The 18,023-nt window shown below is 35.8% G+C and overlaps 2 protein-coding genes across 10 annotated transcripts in view; one reads left to right on the top strand and one right to left on the bottom strand.

The window, feature by feature from the left end:
- Nucleotides 1-5,740, bottom strand: part of btbd17a (BTB (POZ) domain containing 17a) — a 45,452-nt gene extending 39,712 nt beyond the window's left edge. Inside the window, exons 1-3 of one of the 3 annotated variants that reach the window (XM_084433902.1) lie at nt 5,710-5,740; nt 2,035-2,126; nt 1,743-1,941 (exon numbers count right to left, since the gene is read on the bottom strand). The gene's annotated coding sequence lies outside the window, so the exon portion shown is untranslated. Of the gene's footprint in view, nt 1-1,742; nt 1,942-2,034; nt 2,127-4,802; nt 5,092-5,709 lie in introns of those variants that run through there. The other 2 variants (XM_084433901.1, XM_084433903.1) reach the window with 2 other exon arrangements.
- Nucleotides 4,974-14,917, top strand: gprc5c (G protein-coupled receptor, class C, group 5, member C). Of its 7 annotated transcripts, XM_084433908.1 has the most exons (7): nt 5,062-5,207; nt 5,329-5,405; nt 8,130-9,182; nt 12,124-12,218; nt 12,417-12,539; nt 13,153-13,196; nt 14,186-14,852. In XM_084433908.1, the coding sequence occupies exons 3-6, from the start codon at nt 8,141-8,143 to the stop codon at nt 13,156-13,158; spliced, it is 1,266 nt and encodes a 421-aa protein (XP_084290034.1). In that variant the 5' UTR covers nt 5,062-5,207; nt 5,329-5,405; nt 8,130-8,140; the 3' UTR covers nt 13,159-13,196; nt 14,186-14,852. The 7 variants fall into 7 exon arrangements, with proteins under 7 accessions (XP_084290031.1, XP_084290036.1, XP_084290033.1 ...); XM_084433905.1 differs by lacking the exon at nt 13,153-13,196 and having other exon boundaries at nt 4,974-5,207; XM_084433907.1 differs by having other exon boundaries at nt 5,058-5,405.
- The last annotated feature ends 3,106 nt before the right edge of the window (nt 14,918-18,023 follow it).

The following is an 18,023-nucleotide window of genomic DNA, read 5'->3' as shown; positions in this document are numbered from 1 at the left end:
CAGATGTGGGCCGGATCTGGGCCGACACTATGTTGCTGTCTGGGCATCTAACAATCAAGAAATAACCATTCCAGAATAGAGTGTGTTTTGCACTGATCTGTGTTATTTATTGTGCTGTCCTCTGCGGGGACAAGTAAACTTGCCACAGTATTTATGAAACAAAGATATTTGGCTCATTAAATGAGTATTATGTCTTGTCATTTTCCATTAATGGTTAACCTTCAAAGGAACAGGTGGAAATATGAATACTCTGTCATCTTTTAGACACCTTTGGGTTGTGTTACCAAACTGTATGACTTACTTTCTTCTGTGAAACTCAGGTAGGAGGAAAACTATTTTTCATATAATGAAACTAATCGAGATCAAGCACCACAATAACAAAACAAAAAAGCAACATAAAAGTATCATAAACGTTTCATATGACTCATGCTGTATAATCCAGGTTGTCTGAAGCCGTATAAGATAGCTTTGTGTGAGAAAAAAGGATGGAATTTCATTCATTATATGAAAATACCCTATGTTTCTTTGAATTTGTTTACAAAATACACATTCGGACATTTCAAAATTTCACTTTTGGTAGAAAGAAATTCATAAAGGTTTACAAGGATGAGTACATTTTGTCAGTTTTATTTATATTTTTGGGTGAACTGTTCCATTTTAATGTTGTATTTTGATATTGCAAAAATATGTGTCATATATTGTGTTTTTATAAATGTTGCTCATGTAAGTTCTTTACAATAGTGTTTCATTAACACTCTTTTCTTTTATTCTCACTCATTAATTTATTAACTGTTAATATTAACTGTGACAGCGCTGTACCTTTTTTTTTCCTGAGGGTGTACTATAAAGCAGCTTTAGATTTGAAGCCATCTTAAAAATTAAATCCAATCAAGACATCATAATTTTTATTCACTTAGTAATGTTCCATATGAGAAACAAATGTGATATTTTCTCATCAAACAAGACGACATACATAAGGTTGCGTATACTGTTGCTGATCGAGACCTTTCTTGCAGCTGAAGGTTATTTTGCATGACTAAGTTCAACCCTTTCACAGCCCGTCCAGTGAAGCAGAACAAGATGGTGGACATTTTTAACCCCGGTGTGCAAAGTGCAGTTGCTGGCTTAGCTGTGCATTCATTGCATGGCGACTGGATGAGGCTTTAAAAGGGGCTTCGGCGTGGGAACACAACCGAGTGAAGACACCACTGTGCAAACAGACCGCCGATCCGAGGAGCTCAAGGTCTGCTGAATAAAGCCAGCCCTGAGCTTCTGTGCACGTACCCATGCAGCAACAGCTACAATTTCAATTTGTTAGAATGGACCAGAATCGATTAAATGACTGTAATTTGTTATCTGATCAGATATCGTGCAGCACTTGCCAGTGTGATTCAGATTCATTTAGATGGACAAGCTCAATCTAAATGCAGAGTAAAATGTGATACAATGACCAAAGTCTTGATGTTTTCACTTACACACCTGCCGACTGTATATAAAATGTATAAAAAGTTTAATTTGAGTTTCTGATGGAAGAGAGACTGCATGAATCAATTAAATCAGTCCTTGACTTAACAAACGATAGCACTGCTCTATCTAAATGTGTTTTGAAGGTCTTTTTAATTATGACTAATGATTTAATGAAGTGTAGTCTTGGCTAAAAGGTACATTACCATTTTGATTTAATTAGTCTGTTAAATTTCAGGGGAAAGTTTTTAACTGTTTGGTCTGGGGGGAAAACTCACTTGTTATCTGGAGCTTTGGTTACGAACTCTTCTCTTGTCCTTTTAGTGCACTTATGTTTCTCAGCACCCAGTGTTGCATCCTGTTTCTCTCTCTCTCTCTCTCCCTTCTCTATCGTGAGAGGGTGCCTCTGGCCCTGCAGATGTTATCAGATGTTGTCTCTTTGAAAAAAGTCTCCCGCTGCATCACAAACACAGATGCCTGAGAAGAAAGCACATCTATCGTTACAGCCTTAACGTGAGCAGACGGCTGACAGCGCGAGAAAGAGTCTGAATATTTAAGATAATAAATCACCTGCTCTGTTTGAGGTCAGCTTTAGATTTGTTGCGTCTTAAGCAGCTGCAGATCACGGTTTTGTCCTTGCCATGTATCTTTTTCTACTTTACCTACATTATTTGGTCAGATAAACAAACAAAAAAAGGGTGTAGGATTTACTTTTAACACTTAGAAATGCTAGTAAATTTCACAAATAATTTAAAAGAACAAAATGTGAAATTCTGTAGAAAGACTAAAATAGCATTTATTCACAACTTCAAAATAATTTTACAGTGGATGTTAAATTATGTGGTTGGATTTGGAATTGACTGGATTATGAAAATTGGGAGTTTTAAGCCAGAGTTTGCAGTCAGTTGCAAGGGGTCAAATTTGGCTGGTCAGTGTACATATAAAAACAGCAGTGTAAGCTCAAAAATATCTGTATTCCCATAAGCAAGAATGACAGATTTTTCTAAAATTACATTTTGATGATTGTTTATTTTGATTAATGTGCACTAAATCATGTTCCATAAAACTAAGAATGTATCAAGAAAAGGTGCTGATTGTGATTGACTTGATTTTAAATTATCTACAGTAGATAAATTAATGACATAAATAAGAGTTGATTCCTACGGAAGCGTATTGCATTCACTTGAGGAAAAATAATCTACTCTGTTTTTCTGAATTAACGAGTTAATTATCTCAGAATTACGAGAATTTTTCATGAATAAAAAGTTTTTGCTCTGTTTTTCTGAATTAATGACTTAATTATCTCAAAATTATGAGATACATTTTTCTTGAAATAAAATGTATTTGCTCTGTTTTTCTGAATTATTGAGTTAATTATCTCAGAATTATGAGATCATTTTTCATAAAAAAAATTTGCTGTTTTTCTGAATTAATTACTTAATTATCTCATAATTCTGAGATAATTAACTCAATAATTCAGAAAAACAGAGCAAAAACTTTTATTCATTCAAAATGATCTCGTAATTCTGAGATAATTAACTCGTTAATTCAGAAAAACAGAACAAAATATTTTTTAATGAAAAATGATCTCATAATTCTGAGATAATTAACTCAATAATTCAGAAAAACAGAGCAAATACATTTTATTTCAAGAAAAATTCTCTCATAATTTTTAGATGTTTAAGTCATTAATTCAGAAAAACAGAGCAAAAACTTTTTATTCATGAAAAATTCTCATAATTCTGAGATAATTAACTCAATAATTCAGAAAAACAGAGCAAAAACTTTTATTCATTAAAAATTATCTCGTAATTCTGAGATAATTAACTCGTTAATTCAGAAAAACAGAACAAAATATATTTTTTATGAAAAATGATCTCATAATTCTGAGATAATTAACTCAATAATTCAGAAAAACAGAGCAAATACATTTTATTTCAAGAAAAATTATCTCATAATTTTGAGATTAAGTCATTAATTCAGAAAAACAGAGCAAAAACTTTTTATTCATGAAAAATTCTCATAATTTTGAGATAATTAACTCGTTAATTCAGAAAAACAGAGTAGATTATTTTTCCTCAAGTGAATGCAATACGCTTCCGTAGATTCCAAATAAGTTGCAATGAAAACTGTTTTGTTGGTGATGTCTGCCGCATGAGATCTACCTTCCTGTTTCATCAAGTGATATAATTTTGGCATAAAATCATTTCATATATGAAATATGACTTAGATTTGTATCACTAAACGTGTTTCTGTATGATGTGGCGTAACTTCTAAACTACAAATATCCCCACAAATTTGCATGTGGCGCTTGCATGATGCTTTCCCTTAAAGGAGTTGCTTTGTTGTTCATGTTTTATACTGTGACGCACAAGCTTTCCTTTGGTTGTGTAATTGAATATGTGCAGTGATAAACTGTTGTTGCATTTTGATCGGAAATTAAATGGATATGAGGATCTATTTATGTGTCTCGAGTCCTTTAAAAAATAAATGCACTCAAGCCTGAAGCTCTGTTGCATTTCAGTGATTAAAACATTCAGATAATGTGATGCATGCTTTCTTGGAATTTCTTCTTTTTTTTTTCTTTGCTGTCAAACTAGGAAAGAAAACACACTGTGCGATAACTACAATATCCTGTTGTGTGAGTGAGAACACATTCAGGAAAAGACAGGAAAAGAAACAATGAGTCTGCTAGCTTTTTACTTCGAGTATATCATAATTGTAATCTTAAAAAAATGGACAAAGTCCTCCATATGGTTATACTTTGAGTACACAATAGCACCAGAAGCAGATTAGGGTTTAAATCCAAGACCGTATAAGGGAGAGTGAAAGAGGATCATGGTGTGACCTTGAACAAGGCTTTTGACCCCAGGTTGCTTGCATGCTGTCCTGAATTATATAAGAAAAAAATGTTGCACAGAGCATATGACCAATATCAAATAAATCTGATTAATCATTACAAAATGTGGGCAATAGTCAAGCAAGCACGGGATAAAGGATAGATAATGATTGCCTGATGATTTTCCACTAGGTGGCAGTGTGCTCCCACATTTAGAAATATAATTCCCACAGGATTAAGTTTTGAACCTGTTACTTTCCTGCTTGTAAATGTGGAATGTAGATAATATTAATAATATTTGTAATATCACTATCTATAGTACGCAGAAGCAACGTGTTTTGAACACATATTAAGAGATTGGGCATACATTTAAATGGGCAAGACATAATTTGTGACTTAATTTGGCCCCGATTATGTTTAAAGTTCAGATTGTCCCTTCATCTGTGTTCAGGCCCAGAAGAAACCAAAGAAAAAGAAACAAAGTCATTGTTGGATTTACCTGAGTAGGCTGGTGTTGGGGTAGAGCAAAGCTATGCAGCATTGAGGCCTCAAATTACCAGAGTCTGCTACTAAAGTTAGTAACGGCTCTTGTAATGTGTGTAGATAGATAGATGGATGGATGGATGGATGGATAGATTATATTATATGAAGCTTACAAAGTCCCTACTCTCCACGATAAAATGCTCACTCTACGATACCTCTTTTTACCCCCTCCGTTTTTCCAGGTAGTGAAAACAAGCGCGTTCCCGACGGTGAGTGCTGGGAGCTCGAGAGGGACGCGCAAGATTGAGTGTGCGTGCGCGCGCGCAAGTGAAACTGAGAGTTTGAGTCACATCAGTAGCAGCTGAAAGCTATCAAAACTCGCCGAGTGTTTGCCCTCGACTATCCTTGAAGCTTTTTGAAGGTTTGTTTGCCTGGAATACAAAGGGAACATTGTTTTTTCAGGGTTTAATACCTTACCGCTGCTCTGTGGCACATTTTGGCGTCGCGATGTCTTATTTATTTTCATGCACTTGCTTGAACAGGTAAATTGTGCTCATATAACTTACCAAAGAGAGTCAGAGAAACGGCATAGGCTATTATCTACGTCTGACTGCAAAAGGTGAGTTTATTTTATTATTTTCTTGTGCATGTTTGTGATATTGTAAACAGATTTGGTGATTTATATTATTGTGGCTTACTGATATTAATTAGATATGTGTTTTGGGCGTCGATCAGTTTCACGGAGTCTACGGGAATATTTTGTGTTTATAATTTTCTTGGTAAAAATATCACGATTATTTAAAGACGTTTTGATTTGGGTGTTGTTTTGCTAATGTTTTACTACGGTGTAAAGGTTGTGAATCATTATTTTTCAAATACTCCCGTTATATCTATTTTGAGTAATGAAGAGAATCTTTGTTCACCTGTTCAGGTGAGACTCACCCAGTCAGTCACAAACACGAGTGCCTGACTGTGCTGCGTTCTGATTGGTGCGTTGGAAATGATTGAATTATGTGATTGGTTCAAAGGGCTGTATGTCAAAAATCAGTACGTTAAATAACATGGATTGGTAAATGCTAAAAAGCAAAAATGCATTTAAACTTGCGAAATGTCTGTTAGCATATGTTTCTTATCATACTGTGGATCAGTTACATTTGTTTTTTCATCTTCATCTGTTGCATTCTGTAACAAAAATCGGATAAAGTAGCTATATTTTTGACATAGCCCATGATAGTTTTTGTAAATATAATAACAATAAAAAGAACTAAATAAAATGACCATTAAAATGCAACTATAATACAATCACTATGACTAGATAACATGTTAATAAGTCTTCCTGTAGTTTCTTCGCTCATCGGCGTTGTTAGCTTTGCCTTATGACAAAGTAGAATTTTTTTAATCTTTATAGGCTATATGTGACTTAACTGTCTATATTACTTATAACAATATATTAGGCTACTGGAAATATAAATACTCATCCTCACTGTTGCTTTCCCCACTATGGTGGGAAAACTACACCGTGATTTAAAAGGCATTTGAATTTCAAATAGATTGAATGTTTATTTGGCACATTGTTGACATTTATGGTAGAATATATGATACTATATTTTGAACACTCATTGTTCAAAAACTTCAGTTATCTGCTGGAGCTTCAATTCAGTTATGTATGATGTTGTGTTAATGTTGTGATTTACAGAGAAAACCAGAGTTCGTCAAGGGCAAGAATCAAATATACATTCATGTTATACAATAGACTTGATCAATCTGATCTGAAAACGACTGGCGTCAGTTAAGCACACGCTGTACTGTAGCGGTTCCTGCAGTATCAGTAGTATTGATTAAGTAATAAAATCAGTGTAATGTGATCAAACAGACACAACCTGTTAAAAAGGAACAGACTCAACACTACTGGGCAGCAGTCTTAGTTCTGGTTGTAATGAGATCTGTTCATTGCTTTAATTCAGTCTAATTCGATTCTTTGTCGTTAAGTTTTACGAAAAACATAGGTGGTGTTTTTATATACTTATTTTACTGTAAGGCTATGGGAATTAAGCTAAAACCAAATACTAAGATTCATGTGTTTTGGGTACTGCGGTTTCTGATTGAATTAGATTTATTGTAATCTCTTTTATTAAGGAAGCTCTGACCAAACAAAACAATTGACATTCATTCTAATTTATCCTGGATTAAGCTGTTAAATGGTAATACATGTATTTCAAATACAAACTATTTCACATGTGAAATTCGTGTGGTTTTTCTGCAAGGGCCGGTCCATTTGGCTTTTTACATTTTTCTCTACCTATACTCTCTTTGAGGTTTTGAAGTGGAACTAAGAAAATCAATATTCTTTAAAAGACTTTAAAATAAATGATTAACAGACAGATCTGGATGAACTCTAGGTGTGGAAAACCCGCTCTTAATGATTCATCTCTGCTCATAAAGTGCAGTCACACTAGCTCAGGGGTGTCTAACCCTGCTCCTGGAGGACCACTGGCCAGCAGATTTCAGCTCCAACCCCAATTAAACACACTTGAACCAGCTAATCAAGGTCTTACTAAGCATACGAACCTTCCGGGCAGGTGCTTTGAGGCAAGTTGGGGCTAAACTCTGCAGGACAGTGGCCCTCCAGGAGTCAGGACCCCTGTACGAGAACTGGAATTGTAACAAATCTATAATTAGAAAATATCCTAATTTACTGTATATACACTACCATTCAAAAGTTTAAAGTCAGTATGATTTTTAAAATGTAAAAAAAGTCTCTTATGCTTGCCAAGTCTGCATTTATTTGATCAACAATACAGTAAACACAGTAATATTGTGAAATATTATTACAATTTAAAATGATTGTTTTCCAATTTAATATATTTTAAAATGTAATTTATTCCTGTGATGGAAAAGCTGAATTTTCACTATCATTACTCCAGTCTTTATTCGTCTTTATTATACTGTCACTTTTGGTCAAATGAATGTGTCCTTGCTGAGTAAAAATGTTCATTTCTTTTAAAACATTTCTTACTGACCCCAGAAGTTTGAATGGCAGTGCTACTTAAATCATCATGTAAGTTATATAATCCTGATGCCTATATTCATTACAAAGTCTAAAGTAATTTTGCGTGCTCAAAGTCTAGTGAGACCACACCTTTGTAGAGCCGACCTAATGTCCAGGGTGGCCCTGTGAGTGACGTTTAGATGGCTGTGATATTACGATTTTGACATTGTCACTCCCTCCCTTGGTATGTAAGGGGAGGATTTTGAGTCAATGTCATTCACTATCTTGTTGTAACTCTTAATTGCTTCATGCTTGCATGCTCATTCTTGCTTTTCTCTCTTGTCTGATCTCAAGTGCTGGAAACCATGGATCACCTCACCTCCAAATCCCCACGTTTTCATCCACTGCTCCTCATTGCTCTATGTGTTCTTCCTGGATCACTGGCACAGACTTCGATCCCCAAGGGCTGTGCCGCCACTGTGGACTCCTTGTATTTCAATCTGTGCGACCTGAGTGCTGTCTGGGGTGTTGTAGTGGAGGCATTTGCAGCTGCTGGTTTGGTGGCCACCCTGATTCTTCTGATCGTGCTGCTAGCCAGCCTTCCCTTTATCACTGACAGGAATTGGCGCAGTTCGTTGGGGCTTCACGTTGTGTTCCTGATCTTCACGTTTGGACTGTTCGCCCTCACGTTCGCCTTCATCGTCGGGAAGAACTTCGCCACGTGTGCGTCACGCCGCTTTCTGTTCGGGGTGTTGTTCGCCGGCTGCTTCTCGTGCCTTCTCATGCAAGCCGTGAGGTTGAACATACTAGTCAGGAGGAACTCGGGGCCCAGAGGTTGGGTTTGGTGTTTGGGCGCTCTGGGACTCTGGCTGGTGGAAGTTGTCATCAACACAGAATGGCTAATTATTACAATCGTACGATACCCAACTAACTTTACCGGAACCCTTGCTCCTGCCACTGCTATTCCCTGTAACATTGAAAACCAGGATTTTGTCATGGCGCTCATATATGTTCTAAATCTACTCTTGGCAGTCATAGTGGCATCCTTACCCATATTAGCAGGTAAGCACAAGCGTTGGCGCAAAGATGGAGCCTTCGTCCTGGTCACAGGACTGTTTTCGGTGGGCATCTGGGTGGCGTGGATTGTCATGTATGTATACGGGAACTCAAAGAATGGTGGGCCAACATGGGATGACCCCACACTGGCTATAGCACTGGTGTCAAATGCATGGGTGTTTCTGCTGTTCCACAATGTGCCGGCGGTGTGCAGCCTGAGTGAGGTAGATGACGATCCAGCTGTTGAGGAAGATCTGTACCCCAGCCGAGGTTACGAGAACATTCTGAAGGAACAAAGCACACAGAGTATATATATGGAGAACAAGGCCTTCTCTATGGATGAGCACACAGGTAAACACAAGCTTTTCTGCTTTGTATTCCTCTTAACTTTATCATCTTTGCTTTGAAGTTAATCAACTTTACAAGCTAGTTTTTATTAGGGATCCATAATATATCTGTGATAATATTAGTGTTTTTATCAGCATCGGTTGATTAGGTTGATATTGGAACCAGATAACATAAGGTCTTTTGCCTATGTCAGATATAAAATGTTGTACTGTACATCTATTTATTATTATTTATAATATTTATTTATTGAGGTTTTGTTTTTTGTTCTGCAATCAGGTAAAATATTATGTATTTTTCCGTTCTTTAAAATGTTATTGGCTATCTGCATCTGCTAAAATGTGTATACACTACCATTTACAAATTTTGGGGTTAAAAGCAAGTAATAAATGTAATATTTAAAATAACTTTTTGCTCTTAATACATTTTAATATATAATGTAATTTTATTCATGTATTGAAAAAGCTGTATTTACAGCATCATTACTTCAGTCTTTAGTGTCACATGATCCTTCAGAAATCATTCTAATATGCTGATTTGCTGCTTAAGTAACATTTCTTATTATCTATGTTGAAAACAGTTGTGCTGCTTAATATTTTTGTGGAGACTGTGATAGGATTCTATGATGAATATAGAAAATTAAAGTGGTGTTTATTTGAAATAGAAATCTTTAGTACCATTATAAATGTCAACATTTGATCATTCAATTTATTAAAAGGACAGTATAGACATTTATGATTTTATCTGTGATCAGATTCTTTAATGTTTCTAATCGCAATTTGCATTTGACAGATGCAATCCGTTTAAATTCGGTAGAAGGATTCTGATAGCTAGCTATACAGTAAACAAGACCAACGCATTAGCATGGACGTACTATATTTGGCCTCTATGAGAAAACTGACTGTAGCCGAACGTTTACACCCACAAGCACTGAGAGTGTAAAGTATACTTGTTGCATTATGGGTTATGTCCTGACGTATTTCAGAACAAAGAAAAAATATGAAATCAGACCTTTAAAGCTAAAAGTGTCTATGTTTAGGTTTCACATATAAGGTGGCGCTAATACGTATTAGAACTGTTCAGCCAAACATCATAACCCGTTGATCATTCCGAGCATTTTAAAGGATGAATTCTCAATTCCCAACTCTAATTATTACTGTTTATGGATCTGAAGCTTCTTTGACGTTGTGTACAGGCATGTAACCTTACACCTCTAGTTTATGCGGTTTCAAAAGCTCCATGCAGTGATGACAAATTAAACTAATTCTGCCTGCCAATTATATGATTCAGAAACCCGATATGTCTGTGTGTGTTGACATGCTAAGAAAAGAGGGAACGTGTGACTTTGAGAAAGGACAAAGCTGCAGAACATGCTGGAAACAGGACTGAATTTCACAATAACTGCTGCTTACGCCGCTGAATTTGATATGCTGATGTTTGAATCCACTCCGTCTAATATCTGATGGTACCGCACTGAACATGCTGTTCATCCGTCCTCTCTTCCTCTTTTTCCTCGTCTCTGTCTGTTTTCTCACTCTCTGTCTGTTTCTCTCTTTGTCTTTGCACCTGCTTGTTTCCTCTGGCCAAACATGCAAATATCTTTTCTGCCCTTTGATGTCCATGAAGTTGAACCACAGGTAGCTGTGTGTTTCCATGCATTCAGAGCTGTGTGTCAAACCTTTCTATTATAAATCAACAATATCCAACTGTGTTTACTCAACCAATAACTGATACAAAGAACGGTTGCATACTGTATATTCAATAATCTATCAGTGACGTACCATAGGTATAACATTTCCTCATGTTCATCAATATTTGCATATCGTTTGTGGTTTTGTGAAGTAAAAGGAATGCGTCAGTTTGTATTGACAGGGAGTGTTTGGAAAGTTCAGGAGTCATATCTCACTAGTAAATGAATACCCAGAGCAAAATGGAAGACCTCTCCCACCCTGGCATGAGTCAATATGAGAACACGTATAGACCCTGAAGCATGTGTTTACATTAGCATGTCTCCACGGAGACAGAGGTGTGGCAATAGTATCATCAGTGTTTCACAGAGCAAGAGGACATTTCTGCCCCACTGCACCGGGGCAACCTTATCAAATCATAGTGCGTCATACTAATAGACAAGTCCGGTGTTTGAGGTAACTTGAGATATTTGTTCAGAGGTTATAAAAGAAAGGCAAATATCTATTAAAGGATATTAAAACATAACATTATTTTATTGTTGTGCTTGTCCTCCAAAGTAAGTGAATAAAGTGCATTTAAATTCTACATACCGGTAATATAAAAAGTCTATATGCGTATATACACACACACACACTCCAAGGCTATTTGATAAAAAATGTATCAATTAAACAATGCAATATTATTACAATATAAAATAACTGCTTTATACTTGAATAGATTTTAAAATGTAATTTATGCCTGTGATGGCAAAGCATCATTACTCCAGTCTTCAGTCTCACATGATCCTTCAGAAATCATTCTAATATGCTGATTTGGTGCATTTTTTATTATTATTATTATTATTATTATTATTATTATCAATGTTGAAAACTGTTGTGCTGCTTAGTATTTTTCTAGAGACACAATAGAATAGCATTTAGTTGAGATTTTGTAACATCAATTTAATTCATCCTTGCTAAATAAAAGTATTCATAAAGAAAAAACGTACTGACCCCGAACTTTTGAACAGTAGTGTAAATTCAGATATTACATAAATATGCTAAATAGATATTCTAAAGAGTGTCATTTCAACATCAGTCATAACAAATGTGAAATAAACTATTATACTAATATTCTGGGGGAAACTATCTATTCACATTTATTGCATATAGCAGCTGTGCCATTTTTTTTTGTCTCCTGAAGTATTTGTATAAGGCATGTCATGAAAGGGGTGTATTCAAGTCCTAACATTTAACATCTTTAAATATTGTGTTCTCAGGTAATCCTGCGTCCCCATACGGCGGCTATAACGGCCAACACCGAAGTATATATCAGCCGACAGAACTGGCCATCATCACCAAAGGAGTGGGGAATGTGAGTGCACACATATTTTACTACTCATTTGACTATGCATACAACCACCGAGTCTTGTGGTCCCTGTTCACAAACAAAAAATAAAAGAGAGCTACAAATACAAAAGTCCACATCTTCTTTCATTGTCGTAGATCTGAATGGTTTTTGTGCATTTGTGTGTTCACCTGCCATTTCTATTTGGACTGTTTTCGGCTGTAGCCACAGGGGGAATCGTATAACAATATAATTCCAAGAGCATCCGTAGGCACTCCACCCAGAGACCAAAGCGGTCACACCAGCCCCTCAACACAACTTGATGATATGAGACAAAAATATTCAAATGTACGTGGGGCGCATTAGTAATGCTGTGTTTGTTTGCTTTGGGTCTCTCCAGTCTGTCGCCCTTTCACATTCATCTGCCTTTTTCAGCATGCATGCATATTAACCTACTGATAATTAAACAGAATTTTTTTCTGTTTGTACTAATCCGATTGACTGTAAATTGTCCTTCAGCTTTGTAAGGGTGATGTGTGTGTATATATAAATACAAATAAAAATTATTCATATGTGGCAAACTCAATTGAAGGATGTTTTTGTGGCCTGTAAACATCAAAAGTTTGTCAAGCCGTTAAACCGTTAAAATGACGGATTTTTAAATGGTTTGATATTGAAGCTCATAATCACCCATTCAAAACATCCTTCAACTTGAACTTTCTTCTCAAATTCCTGGGTCTTGCCTCGCACTTTATCATCTCTCTCAATTACACATGTCCGTGGGGAATTCTTCTCTTTCTGTCTTGTCAGTCATTCTTTCAAGATCTGCTTTCATTCCTAGAATGCACTTAGTGACTGTAGCCTTCTGTCTGGGATGGAGAAATTTAAAGGCCATTTTAAGAATTTTTTGGTTGTGTTTGGTTGTGTTGTAAATTGTAATCATTTTCATTTTTTTATGAAGGTATGAGGGGTTGGATGAAGAAATCAAATCTATTAATCTAAACTGTATGTTTTCTGGCTTTTCCTTTTTTCTTTTCTTTTTGAAAATCATTTAATTACCATTTTTCTCACCTCTGTCACATGAGGCATCTGTGTATTCTCGTATAGACCTTGGTCTGGTTAGTCGCCATATTGAATTTAAAATGGATGCAAACAAGGCTGTGAAGGATAGCCTTGCCCATAGTCTTTACTATGGCAAGCACTAAAGGTCCTAGATCATATCATTTTCACAACTTTCAAAACTGTTTTGAGTTTTCGGGTATGTTCACATGACAACGATGTACAAAAAATGGAAAAGTTTTTCCTTCGTTTTTTTTTCGCGTACAGACAACGTTTTCAAAATGATCCCATTCACACGGTTCCACGAAAATGACTAAAACGCTGTGTTATTCATGCCAGGCCAGTAGTTGGCGATGTCACTTTAAGAAACACTGCACGCCTATAGACTGAACATGTCGCCGTTTTCACAAATTCGCATTTTTGTTGTTTACATGGAGGCGACAACGGTATCGGTTTCAATAACTCGCACTTTGCAAACCAATTTCAAAAGTATGCGTTTTTTTATGCCCTCAAAACGCCATTGTTGTGTAAATGAACAGCCAAAAAGTTTTCAGTTGAAAATGTTGTTGTGTAAAATAGCCCCTTTTGTCTACTAAAAGTTTTATTTTTGGAAAGGCATTTTGTCAGCTGAACAACGTATGTTGTCAAACAACGGTACGATCCATTGAACGCACTGTTCTTCTATCCCTCACAGCCTTGTTTTCATTCCTATTAAAACTTAAATATGGCGCTAGCCTGATTAAGGTCTATTGCTATTTTCTCTTTCTGTCAAAAAATCACTGTTAAAATGAACCTTACACTTAAATTATATTATTTGTATTTGTTTCTTAGATGTACTTTTTTATTATTTTAAATGTAACATTAAAATATTAAATTAATATTTCCATGTTGATCCCAGAGATGTAATCTAATGCTTCCTCTATTTCTCTCTGTAGGGAAATTTCAACAGAAGACCCCAGTGATCTGCTCACGCCAGCTGTTTTTTTCCCCCCTGGTGTTTCTAAATTAAGATTCGAGATTTTGTTTTTCTTTCCATCGCTGTGGTCGACTGCATAGACCAACTTGTGTGAACTCAGAGTAACTGAGCAACATTTTGTTGGATTGCTCTACTGAAAAGACAATGTGTTGGGTTATCTCAACCTGATTGAGCCGTTGAAGACGTGGAATTGTACAGTATGGCTTGTTTGTGCATGGGACACATTATAAAAAATAAGTTGTACCAGTGATTGTATAGACTACTGCAATGCTACCAGCTGTGTTTACTAAGAAAGCACAGATGAGCAAAGGACTGTAAAATAAATATGTGCTGGTTTTCTGCCTCTCATCCTGTATATGGAATTCTGACATGCTGCTTCTATCACTGTAAATATTGGGCACCATACATATGCATAAATCATCCTAATTTACATATATAAAATATTAATAATGTGCAATCATAATAATTTTGGGTGCAGCAACTGGACTAATGACACTTTTATTATTTTTCCACCTTTGTATTTATTGTCAATGTATAAAGTAGCATTACACTCAAACTGAGCAGAATATCTTTGTAATGGTTCTGTTGATTAATGTACAGTAAATATTAAAATTTCACTGAATGGGAAATTCAGTTTGAAAGGATATTTATTCACCATGTGAAAAACTACATTTTTGACATTCTGAAATGTCATTGTGAGACTGATTGCGCATATGACCTGGTCACAGGGACATCATTGGGATAACTTCCCAAAGGGAAGTTAGTTGAATGGAAAATTCTCTAAACCCTAACCAGTCATTACATTTACATAGATGCTGCTGATAAGTTTCTCAATATGTCAGCCTGAGCTACAGGATTCCAGATGGAGGGTTGTTAAAGGTGGCCATTAGATCAACACATGACCAAAGCATGGAACATAGTTCAAGTTCACACGTTTTTTATCTATTTATCCATGTACAAATGACCAATGTCACCTTTATTTATATAACGCTTTATGCAATACGTATTGTTTCAAAGCAGCTTTACAGTGATAAACAAGAAAATAATGATTCAATGATGCAAACAGAGTTAAAGAGTTAAAGGATGAGTTCACCTCAAAATGAAAATTTCCTGATAATTTACTCATCCCAGTGCCATCCAAGATGTTCATGTCTTTCTTTCTTCAGTGGAAAATAAATTAAGTTTTTTGAGGAAAACATTTCAGGATTTTTCTCCACAAATTGGCTTCAACGGCAACCAGGATGTTGAAGTTAAAATCATGTTTCAAATGGCTCTGCACGATCCCAGCTGAGGAATAAGGTCTTATCAAGCGAAACAATCGGTCATTTTCTTAAATTTTTTTATTAATTCTATACTTTTTAAGCACAATTGTTCGTCTTGTGCTGGTCTGCGACGCGGACGCGCCACGCATTACGTCATCACATTGGAAAGGTCACGAAAAAAAAAGAAGAAAATAATAAATTAAAACAAAGATGTCGGACAATTTTAAAGTTGGAAGAGAAAATGAGATGGAATTTTTCAAAGTAAATTATCAGGACATTTTTATTTGTGGTGGTAAATAGGGTGGTGCGACTACAGCGCGCACCAAGGCGGATCCGAGGACTACGCTTCAAAAGTTTAAGGTCAGAAAGATGAAGAAATTAATCCTTTGTTTGTTTAAAAAAAAGAGAAGAAATTTAAGAAATTAATACTTTAATTCAGCAAGGATGCATTCAATTAATCAAAGGTGACATTAAAAACATTTATAACCTATTTGAAATAAATGCTGTAATGTTGAACTTTCTATTCATCATACAATTTCACAATTAAAAAGAACAGACTTTGTAGTATGTGCAGGTGTATAAAATATCAGGTTGGTTTTTGGGAAGCAATGCTGATTGATTGAGTGTAGCTTTGGGTGACTCCCTCCAGTAATGCAGACTTTAAAAAAAAAAGAGGTTTCAAATCAAGCTTCACAGACTGTTAAATAATCGCAGCCACATAAAGAGTCAGCAGTAGCTAAAGTTTTTGCATATATTACCAGTAGTAAATATTCTCGTATACATATTATCAGAGGTTTTATATTCCAGTAAATATTCACCTATACGCAGGTGTACCACGAAATAAACATTCACCTACGCAAATGTACCACTAAATTTTCATGTATGCAAATGTACCACCAAATTATATTATACAGTGAGGTTATCAATGCATATCTGCCTCCACACAATGAAAGTCAATGGGGTCCAATTTTTTAGACCTCAGTGTTGTTCAAAACGTCATCTCACATTCTAATATACAGGTTTGGAATGAGTAAATTATGACTAGCCCTTTAAATTTCTTTCCCTACATCCTGTTCATCAACTATTCAACAATTCACCAGCATCTGTCTTACATTTGATTCGAGATAACAGGATCCACCCAAGCTAAATTCACAATAAAAACACAAACTACCTTCTAGATTTTATATAAAACGTGATGCGTCTGCAGTTTCTCGACTGTCTCCGATAACCTCCATCGGTGTAGACAAGTTCACCCCGGCTGCCTTCTTGGATGTGTTCCCTGCAGCCCGACCGTGTATCAAATGTTAAGCGCTGCCGGTAAAATCTAGATGCTGAATCTATAGGTAATATGATAACTATTTTCTCCTCACATTGAGAGCACAATGTGCTGGGTATTTAAGGAGAAAGCAGACATAAAAACATGTCCTTGAGACACAAGCATCTTTTCTCCAACGACATTGAATAGCTATAATGTTTGCAGCTGTTTATTATTCGATTCCAAAAGGACATTTGACACATTAAATGAACGAGTAGGTGTTGTGGACCTATCAGTTTTCCTCATTTTCACCCACTTGGCTAAATTATGTCATTTATCTTATGTAAACTTGTTCGCAATTTGGCAGCAAGCATTTCACAAGACAAGTTGATTTCAATTTGCCACCTGTCAGAGTCAGACATCTTTAAGACTGTTAAAGTTTAGATGCACGTATTTTCTGGTTAAGACTTCATTGCAATAACCAGGACGTGATAATCAGATAATCATCTCTTGATCATAACCTGCCCCAGAGCAGGTTAGCCATGGAGCATAATTTATGGTAATGATCTTCATGGTATAGGCCGCAGGCCAGCACTTTAATTTGATAGCCTACTCAAATTATGACCAATCAGAATTTAGTTGTACATGTAAACTGTGTGGTATCAAATGAACCTCGAATAGCTGATATATTATTTGCCTGTAATGAGCAATGGGCAACTTTTTGGTTTTCATAATGTTGCACAAACAACCAAACAATTCATGATGGGAACGTTTTTTTGTTTTGTTTTTAATGGCTGAAATCCTCACTTCAGGGCATTTTCTGTATAAACTTGAACTAAACTCCAGCTGAAGCTGAAACTTTTTACAGGGATCCATGAGTTATCTGGTTTATGGAGTCACCACAGTGCTTATTCTGACTCACCCATTAAAACAACTCTTATATTCTGTATTATACAATCTTCATTCTTTACCACAGACCTTCAAAAGACTGACTCTTTGTCATTTTTGTTGTACATAAGGTTCAAACGATAGGCCTATAGAAAAACAAAGGCTTAAAATGTAACCTCACTGGGCATGTAATGTTTGCAAAGTGTCTTTGACGTTATAGTTAAAGCAATTGTTGGACTCAGTAAACCAGAACTAATTCATCTGCAAACTCCCGTTCACCTCACAGTTCATCAAACACACCCAGTGACTCATTTATAAAGTGCTGCCTTCAAGCTGAAAGAACATAGATGAATAGAAGCTGTTACACTGTATTTGTAAGTGTTTTTAAAGTG

The sequence above is a fragment of the Rutilus rutilus genome, assembly GCF_951802725.1.
Source record: "Rutilus rutilus genome assembly, chromosome: 16".
Taxonomy (NCBI): Eukaryota; Metazoa; Chordata; class Actinopteri; order Cypriniformes; family Leuciscidae; genus Rutilus; species Rutilus rutilus.
This window is presented reverse-complemented; position numbering and strand designations above follow the sequence as displayed.

What these genes read in the sequence shown, in the direction of transcription:
- gprc5c (XM_084433904.1), top strand. Translation starts at nt 8,141, where the DNA reads ATGGATCACCTCACCTCCAAATCCCCACGTTTTCATCCACTGCTCCTC. An exon ending in CTCTATGGATGAGCACACAG is followed by an intron (nt 9,183 to 12,123) that starts GTAAACACAAGC and finishes TTGTGTTCTCAG; the next exon opens with GTAATCCTGCGTCCCCATAC. An exon ending in TCACCAAAGGAGTGGGGAAT is followed by an intron (nt 12,219 to 12,416) that starts GTGAGTGCACAC and finishes TTTCGGCTGTAG; the next exon opens with CCACAGGGGGAATCGTATAA.